Source organism: Tilletiaria anomala (genome assembly GCF_000711695.1).
Source record: "Tilletiaria anomala UBC 951 chromosome Unknown K437scaffold_41, whole genome shotgun sequence".
Lineage (NCBI taxonomy): Eukaryota > Fungi > Basidiomycota > Exobasidiomycetes > Georgefischeriales > Tilletiariaceae > Tilletiaria > Tilletiaria anomala.
Window position 1 is genome coordinate 90,306 of NW_013546981.1, and position 11,100 is coordinate 101,405.

At 55.2% G+C, this 11,100-nt stretch overlaps 3 protein-coding genes across 3 annotated transcripts; 2 read left to right on the top strand and 1 right to left on the bottom strand.

The window, feature by feature from the left end:
- Window positions 1–308: 308 nt before the first annotated feature.
- On the bottom strand, window positions 309–1,175 carry K437DRAFT_256538 (uncharacterized protein). The gene is made up of 2 exons (XM_013387796.1): window positions 708–1,175; window positions 309–638 (listed from the first exon to the last, which is right to left on the bottom strand). The coding sequence occupies exons 1-2, from the start codon at window positions 951–953 to the stop codon at window positions 423–425; spliced, it is 462 nt and encodes a 153-aa protein (XP_013243250.1). The 5' UTR covers window positions 954–1,175; the 3' UTR covers window positions 309–422.
- A 2,649-nt stretch (window positions 1,176–3,824) lies between these two features.
- On the top strand, window positions 3,825–7,841 carry K437DRAFT_268393 (uncharacterized protein; the record flags this gene model as incomplete). Its single annotated transcript, XM_013387797.1, has 2 exons — window positions 3,825–5,705; window positions 5,775–7,841. 2 exons carry the CDS (start codon window positions 3,825–3,827, stop codon window positions 7,839–7,841), a joined length of 3,948 nt encoding a protein of 1,315 aa, XP_013243251.1.
- Window positions 7,842–8,514: 673 nt separating this feature from the next.
- K437DRAFT_294531 (ribosomal protein L2) lies at window positions 8,515–10,119 on the top strand (the record flags this gene model as incomplete). Its single annotated transcript, XM_013387798.1, has 3 exons — window positions 8,515–8,672; window positions 9,098–9,569; window positions 9,650–10,119. The coding sequence occupies 3 exons, from the start codon at window positions 8,515–8,517 to the stop codon at window positions 9,779–9,781; spliced, it is 762 nt and encodes a 253-aa protein (XP_013243252.1). The 3' UTR covers window positions 9,782–10,119.
- Between the last annotated feature and the right edge of the window lie 981 nt (window positions 10,120–11,100).

Sequence of the window (11,100 nt, forward strand, 5' to 3'; positions counted from 1 at the left end):
GCATATCCAATATCGCCCTCAAATTCGAAATATCGAAGGAGAAAAGCGCAACGATAGGTGAAGAAGCAAAGAGCGAAAGGGTAAAAGATCCACAAGTTCACGCGTGCCCACTATCCCCTGCTCATGACCAGATTAAGCACGGTTCGGGTAGATTATATGTGTATGCAAACGTGCAATTTCATTATTTTTTTCTCGCATGTCAGGGGCATCTGCAGCTTGAATGGATTTTCGAAATTGCCACTCGGTATTCCATATGTATGTATTCATACATTTCAATCCCTCAAACATATTCATATATCCAACTTCATGAACTTCATGCTCTCATGTTGTAGAAGGGGGAACCCACCGCCTCCTTTCGGGACCGCCACAGTTATCTCAGGACTTGCCAAGGCGGACCGTGAGTGTCTGTAACCGCTTTTCTTCTAATTCTTTTGATCGAGGGAACTCGGGATATAGCAATGAAGATTGGAGAGGGCAGTAGGGTATGGTCGCAAGGCGTTCACGCGTCGACCGTGTATTATGTGAAGCACAACGGTCATTTCATCTACGGCAATTCTGCAGTTGACAGGTTGGCATGCGTCAAGCGTCGCATTCTCACACGTTTCGACCGTCAAAGCAAACTCGACAAAGTTTTCAAAGCAAGTAGACTCCTTCAAGCATCGAGTGAGTTCCTGGCGATTTCTGAACCTCATCGCCTCAATGCACAGGCTGTCCTCGACAGTCGAGCCACGACGACGCTTGACGTTCGCAGGTCGGCCGACAACGCCGAATGGGCAACGAGTTTGCAACAGCTCTCTGTTGACGAGTGTGGAATCTGGACCTGTGGGCATGTAGGCACTGGGCAGACGTGGACAGTAGGAGGCTGAGGGAGGTAGTGTGTGGGATGGGATTGCTGCGGGGGGCCATGGGGCATGGGCTGGCGTGGCGTCTGCACTCAATTGCCCATGCCTCATACCACATGTGCAACGGTCTGCACAACGCTGCACGGATGAAGAGTGGCTGGAGTGCACTGCTGCATACACTGTGCTAAATGCACATCAATTATTAGGGATGTACATCCATGTACGCACGTACACATGGATGTGCATTATGCAGGCGAGCCCCTGGCTGTCACTATTTTAGTCTGCACTTCTGCGCTAAACTTTGATGACGAAGGGTTGGAGGCGCAAGGCAACCCAACGGCGCAAGGGTGATGAAAAGACATACCATGATGAACATACACGAATTGCATAGTAGTATATCGGGGCTTTTTCACTTTTGCCTGTTCCCATTGTTTTTGGGTAGTTGTTGGGTCTGTCACAGTCCCTGGTGACAGGTGGTTGTGACTAGTATAATCCCAGGACTTTTCCTCCCTCAGTTCTCCTATGGCTTACCCCTGAAAAATGCTTACTGGCAACGCAATTTTAACGCCCGGGGCCATGGAATGAAGACTGGAACCCCGCTCCTGAGAACAACATTTTACACATCGTACATACATCTCATTCAGCATCAGGTCTCATTCTCTCCCATGGCCTCTTGATCTCTGCGCAGCATCTACAGCGCATCAGCGATAGGCGATGGGAGCATGCCCAGGCTCCAGACTCTCAGCTTCCAAGCTATTCCAGGTTGGCGCTGGTCGGCGCCAGCCGCCGAAGACTTGGAAGCTCACGCGCAATCATGAATGCGGTTGCACGGTCATGCGCTCATGCGCTCATGGAGGCTCTCATGCGCCCATACTGACTATCCTGGCGATTCACCAAGCGACTCCCCTTCAATAACAGTTCATGCTCGCTATATATATATACTCTATACCCTATAGTACGCCTTAGCGCGCTGTGGTGCCGGTAGACACTTGAGCAGATGTGTGTATCTGGGACCTTTCTCACAGGCATCCTCCGTACCAAACGGATGCCCCGGATCACGCCAAGAGTCGCCTTCAAGCTTGAGGAAGACTGAGGATGATAAAAAATACTATGTACATGCCGTAATACGCGAGGCAAGTCTTTCGAGAGCAGCTGCTCTCTGCGCCGCCTACGTCCGAACATAGCGGGGACCCAATTGCTGATAGGAGGATCAGAATGTTGAGCAGGCAGCGTGGGATATCCTCATGGAGACTGGGCTCACTAGTCTCTTCTGGACTGTAACCCAATCCACGCGTTTTCCATAGGGGCTCCAGTCGCACCATTGGTGGCCCACTGTTGGCGATGTTTCTTTGTCTCGCCCATGTCGTAATTCAAAGTGGACACCCAGACCTGGTGTGCTCTGTCGTACGTCACGCTGAGAGAAAGATATGCCTAGCTTTTCGGACAGTACACGCAGGTGCATGGAGGCACAAAAGTCTGGCATGTTTGTGCGTGAAGCTGATGGCACCTCTTGCCTCCTTTTGTTCGGCCGCGCTGCTTGATTTCCCGATGAGTCACATTCCCGTCGAAAAGCAGATTCATACGGAACAGCTGAGTGAACCTAGTCTCATCTCAGTTCCCTTTTGCGTCGAGCTCCTGTCCGCAGCGGAAAATTTTGACAAGAGCATTGCACAGCTATGATGTTTGATATACCCCTGCGTATCTCGGTGTTAAGGGGGTCGGTACATCCAGAGCCAACATCGAGGTATCGAGTGTTGCGCACAGAAAGGATTGATCGTACGCGCGCATCGCATCGCATGCATGTGAAGCCTCATACCTCATCCTATTTGAGGGTCCTTGCCCGTGGTTTGAACATCGCAAGCTGACGCTCAACATTGGCGAAGGGGTTAGTGTACATCGATTGCTTGAAGGGTTTGTAAGGCGAAACGCCGTGAGGATAGCCCCTGGCTGCTTGTCCTTATCGCTGCGCGTCCACTTGCTTGCACCCAGTAAAAGGGTACCGACATGCTGCCAGCAAGAGTTCTTTGCCACTCGAGTGCCTGCTGGCATGAGAATGGTAAGCACTTTAGAGCTCACATATCCACACAGACATGTCAAACGAAGCGGATGAGAATGTTGTCACGCTTGGTGTGGCCTTATTTTTTTTGGGTGGGAGCGCGTCATGTGCCCGTCTCGCTCTTGTGACGCAATATGACACGGATTTTTTTTGGATAACCCGCGCGGATGCAAGCCATCATTCAACTGAGTTGTGCTCATGCAATGATGACGTGTTTGGGAGAGTGCTGAGTGGGCGGGCAGACAGTCAAAGTGGCAGGTGAGCAGAGCACATCACACAAATGTCACACAGGAGGAGAGGCGTCAGAGGCGTGGGGAGAAAGCACACGGCGAATGATAAATGCATGGTGGATGGCGTTGACGCCTTGCCACCAATCGCTCTAATATCCGTGACTGCTATTCTAGTCGACCAGAATCGTCACCTCAATTCTGTCTCCAGCGCAACACTCTCTCCACGTGAATGCAACTTGGCTTGCATGACTCCTGGCGACACAACACAGGGACATGGGGCTCTTGCGGCGACGAACTGCTTTAGACGGAATTTTGCGAGGAGCACCTGATTACGACGCCCTGTCTCAGCTCTTGTAGCCCAAACTCGCCTTGGAGCGATACAATGTTCTAGGGACCCATGTCCACACTCTGCTCATTATCGGAGGTCTCATCGTGGCAAGTTCCGACGCGTTTCTCGCATCCTTCTTCGCCTTCCCCAGCCCCACCTCCCGCGCCACTCGAGTTCACTCGATCTTACACCTGACCGGTGGCGCGTGAACGCTCAGGCCCTTCGCCATACGCCAGTGTTGTGTTGCGGCTAGCCAGGTGTGAGCCTGATCAGATATGCTGGTCTCGCAACACCAGCAAACAGCCGTGCCACTGACTGGAGCACCTTTCTCTTCACCGCCAGCATGCGCTAGCGGCAGTCCTACGATAATGCATCCAGGTGGCATAGGAGCAGCTCTGGCGTCCGCGTCGACGCCAATGGGGAGCCATTCTGTCGCGTCTGGAGTAGCGCCAGCGCACGACGAGAATCACCCTTGGGCACAGCATTTCGCATTGATGCGCGAGCAAGAGGGAGAGTTGGCAGGTCTTAGTGGCGGCGTGAATGGAGTAGGGTGGGTATCCAGGCCAGGTGGCGTCCCAACTGCGCTACCCACAAGTCTAAATGCCCGAAAGGCAGATGCCGATGGGGGGTTCTTTGGTGGTGCAAGCGCAACGTCAACATTCCCTTCGTCAATACGCACCCATGAAGCAGCGCCTCCTATGCTAGGTCAAACCGCAACGGCAAGTTGCGGCGGTTCGGCAGCCGCCCCTTTTGCATCTCGCAAGCCATCCTTCAAAATGCAGCTGCCCAACTTGACTGCTCGCCCACCGCTAGTATCGTCTTTCTCCTTGCCAGCGCCATCTGGAACAGTGGGGAGCTTCTCCGCGCACCTTGCAAGCTTTTCCCATTTGAATCAGTCACCCAAGAGGCATGCTGACGGCAGCGCCACATCTGCAAAGTTTGCATTTCTTCCCATCTTTGCAACTCAAGGGCGGGCCGCGAGCTTGAACAGCGATGCCAGTATGCGAAGAGCACAAAGTGGTGGCAGCGGTGGCAGTGACAGTCGCATTGGCAGGCCTATACTCCCTGACAAAGCGCAGTCGTCGCATCGGCTTCAGGTTGACAGTGCGGTTGACCGCAAACTCAAGCGTATCGAAACTGCTGAGCTCGCGCGGCTCCTCAGATCGAGCCCTGCCGACGTCGAAGGAGCGTCAGATACTCTGGTCATTGACATTCGCCCTTCTACATCGTTCAGGGTGGCACGCATACGCGGCAGCGTCAACGTGTGCGCTCCGAGCACGCTGCTCAAACGTCGGACTATCACTGTCGAGAGGATCGAGGACGAGTTGCTCCCTGTGGATGATGTTGATGGGAGTGCCGAACGTGGCCCCTCGAGCGGCGGAATCAAATGCGAGAACGAATACTTTCGGAGGTGGCGAACGAACAGATATGCATGGGCCTCTTCGCCGGCCACACCCAGCGATCAACTATCTGGCGCCAAGCTTGAGCGTATTGTTGTTCTCGACATGGACACTGACAACCTCTTGGGAAAAGGAAAGGCTTCCGCAGGAGGCGGGGGCGCTTGCCTTCGAGGCTTGCTGGACAAATTCAACGATGCAGGGTTCGCTGGCGAGCTGTGCTGGCTCGCAGGCGGGTTCAAGCAGTTTGCATCCTGTATCGCGGCAAGCGGTTTGATCATCCATGGCGATGGCCCTTCGCTCGAATGTCAACAGCAGAGCATGAGCACAGGAAGACAACCGAAGGCTTCGTCAGTATCCACTGCACCGGGCAAGTTTCTGCTACCCGGAAAATCGCCATCGAATGCGCTCTCGTCAGCGAGGCCCAGCGGTATCCGTCGCGCGTCAGCTCCTTTCTTTCCGAAAGGATTCACCATCCCGTCTTTCAAGTTCAGCTCTCCATTCAGCTTGAATTCCACCGGCGGCAGCGGCTCAAACTCGTCTGGCTTTGGGCCCAGCGTGACTTCAGGCTCCGGCACAGTGGCAATGGGCAGCTACACGCCTCGCAGCGCACCCCTTGCGCCGCGTGCGCCGAGCTCTAAACACTCCCTAGTTCAGCCGCGCTGCCTGCCGATGGAGGCGTTCACCACACAGACGACGGTGCAGGGACCAGCATCGATGGGATTGTCCACTCGGAAGATCGGATTGGAGGCGGAAGGCGGCTTTGCCTTTTTCGCAGCTCGTGATGACACTAATGATGCCTTCGGCAAGGCTAAGGATGCGCAGAAAAGCGAGAACAGTAGTGTTTGCAGTGTGAGTACCAGTTTCTGTGGTTGCACGCATTGCTCCCGCCCTGACTTGCCCAAACATGCTCCTCAACAGGCCGCCTTTGCCAATCCGTTCTTCGACAACATCCGTCAAAACCGCGAGCTGGCGCATGGTGTCACGGAGCACATTCCTCTCGACGTTCCGGTGATCACGCAGGAGGAGAAGGACGCGTTGCCACTGTTTCTCAAAAAGCTGGTGGACCTCCCTGCAGTGGAGCGTGCTGAAGTACTGGCGCAGAACTTTTTCAACATCGACCGCACAGAGCAGGACAGGCTCAATGCTACTATGAGACAGCACGCGTCGGAGTCGATAACAGACCCAAGGTCGTCCAGTGCGCCGATCTCCACAGGCGAGAAAGGCGGCGGAAGCAACAGCGGGAGCGTATCTAGCCCCAGGGCCCTCACAACAGCACCCTTCTCTTCCATTCCTGACGTTTGCTCCGCTGCGGGTGAGCGCTTCCCGTTCAGCATCGCAGCGGCACTGGAACGCGGCGCCGACAATCGGTACAACAACATTTGGACATACGAGCACAGCCGGGTCCGATTGGCGCATCCACAATCGTCTGACGATCCCGGCTCGGACTACATCAATGCGTCCTTCATCGAGCCGGCGCGACGGTACGGATCGCGAAGACGCTTTATTGCCACGCAGGCACCGATGCCCAGCACCTTTGAAGCGTTCTGGCAGGTGCTCTGGGAGCAGAACAGCCACGTCATTGTCATGCTTTCGCGTGAGAAGGAAGGCGGACGCGTCCAGTGCCATGACTATTGGTCCCAACCGTTGTGCGGCAGGTTCATGAAGACAGAAATGATCGATGAGGTCAAGCTTACGGACCGGGGCGAAATCATTCACTCCAAGCCGTCTGACGGCAGTGGCGGTAGCGGTTGCAAGGGTGATTCAGGAGGCTTTTTCTCCGCTGTTGATGCCGGCGGCACATCAGAGGGTGAGCCTACCATCGTTCGGCGCTTGTTGCGCTTGACCAACACCTCGCGGCCAGACCTCCGCCCTCGACACATCGTTCAGCTGCAGTACCTCGCGTGGCCCGACTATTTTGTTCCAGAGAACTCTGCCTCCCTCCTCAACCTGATCGACCTGGCCGATCAGACGCAGCATAAGTTCGATCAGGACCTTTCAATGGCGCACAGTCCACTCTCGCGCTCATCGTTCCACAAGAGTGTGGCTGCGACAGTTGGACCGATGATTGTGCATTGCTCTGCTGGCGTAGGCAGGACAGGTGCATTCGTTGTTATCAACAGCATCCTCGATGTCCTACGACGCGAACGCCGATGTGCCAATGATCGACGCACGCTAGCCTGCTGGGACGATGGGGTCAAGTCGATCGACAATTGGTTGTTCTCGCATGTGCTCGCGGATTTGCCTCCGCCTGATGCAGGTCGCTTCGGCCGCCGCAGCAGCACTCGACGCAGCCTCAAGCGAGAGCTCTCACCTTCGGCAGCCAGCATTGACACGGATTCGGAGGCGGACGTCGGTGGCCTCTCCTCTCCTCCCGCTTTCCGGCGCACGCGCTCAAGAGAGACGACGAATGATGAAGGTCCAGTGCTCGAGCGCTCATCACCCTTGCTCACCCCTTCGAAGGCCTTGCACAATTTGGACCTTGCCTCCAGCTCACCCAGGGTTGATCTCTCGCATCAAGGATCCGTCCCCATGGAATGTGTCATTCAGGATAAGGTGCTACCTCAATCTCACACAATGTGCCGGAATGGCTCGACGACTTCGAGTACCGCCGACTCTTCCATCTCCGCGCCGTCATCTGTCCTCAGTAGTTCGGGTCAGAGCAGTAGTGTAAGCAGCGGCCTGCTTCATGGACGCGATACGACGTCTGTGGCATCTTCGCTCTTCTCTAAGCCGTCAGCATCTATTCCGTGCGGACAGTTCCCGTCTATTGAGCTCAAGCGAGACCTAGATGATGGCGCACAGCGCGCCGCTTCGGCATTCTCGACGGACACGGACTTGATCAAGCAGACGACCGAAACGGTTCGGGAGCAGCGCATGAGCAGCATACAAACCACGCGGCAATATGTCTTTGTGCATCTCGCAATTCTGGAAGGTTGCATTCGCGATTATAGGCGGTACCAGCAGGAGTCCAAGAATTGCAAATAGCCATATCGGACAGAAATCCTTCCCCTTTCATATGCTTCGGCCATCCCACAGCTCCTCGCATGTCGCAACACAGTATCGCCGCCTGTCCTGCAAAGCATCAACGTGTCACGCATTTGTACCTGATCACACAGACAATAGTATATTCTCGATCAAGCAAGAAAATTTTGCTTTCCACGGCTGTCGAGATCACGTTGAACAGGGTCCTTGGCACACATTCCTCCTCTGTCTCAAATGCTACAAAGTATTGAAGCAACCACTGTTTGACGGCCTGGAAGAGATTCGACTTCGTCGAACCGAAGAAGTCGCGAGCTTCTGAATGTAGTAAACACTGGAGCTCCGTGTCGCTTTCTCGTAAACGCGAATGCGCTGCCTGCGTGGTGATGCGTTGAAGGATTGAATAGTGATCCTGCCAGTGGCTACAGAAAAAGCGGAAACGCTATTAGGGTTGTCACCCGCCACTCCCGTGACCCGAAAGCGACTTCCTTGCGCAGTTGGGCTTGTTCCGCAGCTTTTATTGCGCCCACCGCCAGTTTTACCACCCTCCAGCCTGTATCGATCCGCATCGACCTCAGTCGCCTCCGCTCATTAGGTGTTAATCGCAAGCTTTGCTGCCTGCCCTTCATTGCTACCTCACCCACCTCGACATTGTTTTTGTGAAGGGCACTACGTCAAAATGGGTCGTGTCATTCGCGCTCAGCGTAAGAGCGGCGGTATCTTCAAGTCGCACACTGCGCACCGCACCGCTCCGGCCAAGCTCAGGCCGCTGGACTTTGCAGAGAGGAACGGATACATTCGTGGTGTCATCCGGGAGATTGTCCACGATGCTGGTCGGTGAGTCGCCCGCTTGCTTGCACATGCAGGGCTGGGATGGTATCGGTAGCCACACAAAGCTGCATGCGAGGTGGATCCGATCAGGAATATTAGTGGACAACAGGCCTTTGGGTATCGATGAGAAGGTGCTGGGGCATGCAGACTTTGGACTGGGCTCGCGTCGCGTATCGGACGCTCTGGCAGGGCATCAAAAGTGGAAAGCGTGGGATGCTGCATGAAGCCAAGGTGTGCTATGTCGAAAGCGCGAGACACAATCAAGCTCGAGGTGCTCTGGATGTGTCTCTTAAGCTCCCGGGCGCTGCAGCGGCACCAGGCGATGCAAAGAAGTTGGGGGCAACCGCAGGGAAATGATTGGGTTGTTGGGAGCTTTAGGTCTAGATGCAACTGTTATGCTGAAGCTGACGAACGGCCATTTTGCAACGCAGTGGTGCGCCCCTCGCCAAGGTGACCTTCCGTGACCCGTACCGCTACAAGCTCCGCACTGAGCACTTCATCGCAACCGAGGGCATGTCTACCGGCCAGTTTGTCTACTGCGGCAAGCGTGCCGGTCTCACTGTTGGCAACGTTCTCCCGATCTCAGCCTGCCCTGAGGGTACCATCATCTGCAACGTGGAGGAGAAGCCAGGTGACCGCGGTGCGCTAGCCCGTACCTCTGGCAACTACGCGACTGTCATCGGCCACGACGCTGACGGCATCAACTCGCGTATCCGTCTCCCATCGGGCTCCAAGAAGTCCGTCCCATCTTCTGCACGTGCCACAATTGGCATTGTCGCTGGCGGCGGACGTATCGACAAGCCTTTGCTCAAGGCTGGCCGCGCTTACCACAAGTACCGCGTCAAGAGGAACTCGTGGCCTCGTACTCGTGGTGTTGCTATGAACCCGGTGGACCACCCGCACGTGAGTTGCTCGCTTTACGCCGATGATGCGAAAGTTCCTAAGCTTACGATTGCATTTTTTTTACTTTTACTACTGTCCAGGGAGGAGGAAACCACCAACACATTGGTCACGCTTCCACCATCTCGCGGGGTGCCCCTGCCGGTCAAAAGGCTGGTCTCATCGCAGCTCGTCGCACTGGTCTCATCCGTGGTACGCTCGCGGTCAAGGACTAAGCGTAACGCTAGCGATAAGCCAAACCTACGCGCACACATTCCATGTACTATTTCCATGTTCCCCATGGCATTTGCTTCTCACCCGCCACTGGTTTGGCTGCGCTCTGTCAGCAAAGCGTGCTTGGCAGTTGTCAATTGCCCAGATGGATGGATGCGCTACAGCACAACCCAGGTGGCCATGCCGGCCACTGACCTCCTCGGCACGAGGGTAACTTCGTTTTCGTGTCTAGATGTGCGTGCATGCTCCTCAGATACCGTTGGCATTGTAGCAAACGGCGGCTGATCCAGGAGAACGGACCGCAAGGAGTACACCTGGCGTTTTTGTTAGCCATTCGAGGAAACGTGTGAGAGCGGGTAGAGTGCAGACGAGTGACCAGCGGCAAGCCATGTACTCATGCGTCTGGAGAAATACATTTGAAGTCATGCTCGCACATCGCATCTCGCTGGTCGCCTTGGCTATCATCTGTCACGTATGCAATCCGGGTGGCTCTGGTTTTGACAGGAAAGCCGTAAGCATGCGGTGACGAGAGGTCTCTAGCATGTCCCTTTCAGCATGAACGAACACGCTATGTACTCTCGTGCAAGCTCATCCATAGAAGCCATCCGACGGCGCTATATGTCTGCGCTTTTTGACGCTCATGCCTGGTAACTTGAGCGGCAGCGCCCGGATAACCACGCGGCCATGGCAGCACGTACTACGGTAGCCTACGGCCTCCAAAAATATGGCGCCTGCGACCGTCGTTTGAAACCCATTCTGCAGTTTCACTTGGGTAGGACGATGCACGATGCAGACTGGCAAGCTGATGATGCTCTTCTCGCTCCTTTGCAGAAGGAGGGGAAAGCCGCCCACATGAGATGAGCAGATGCTGCGAGGCTGGCGGCGTGTCCGCGGCGCCGACTGTGCGTCCTTTGTTGTAGGCAGCTTCACTGCCAGTGGTCGCTGGTATTCTCCATTTTTTGTCTTGGCTCTTTTCACCAGCTAGCTCTGCAGCGGGCGGGATCTTTCCTCCGATACTGCTGCAGTCCCGCTGGAGCATTCCGCCAGTCTTTGGCGGCTTCCTTCCTTTTGGCGCTCGCACTCCACTGCGCACTTTATTTATTTATTTATTTTTACATTCTCCCCTCTCGCTTCGATTTGCAGGCCTGCGGCCCGGATGATCTGTCCGCGCACGGCGCACCCTGGAAAGTGGGAGGACGATGATGAGGAGGATGCTCTGCAGTCCGGGAAGGAGGGTATGCCTACTGACCAAGCGCGATGACCTGAGATCACTTCGGTGCATGATGAGGGAACAGAAACGCACCCACCAGAGGTCCGGTGT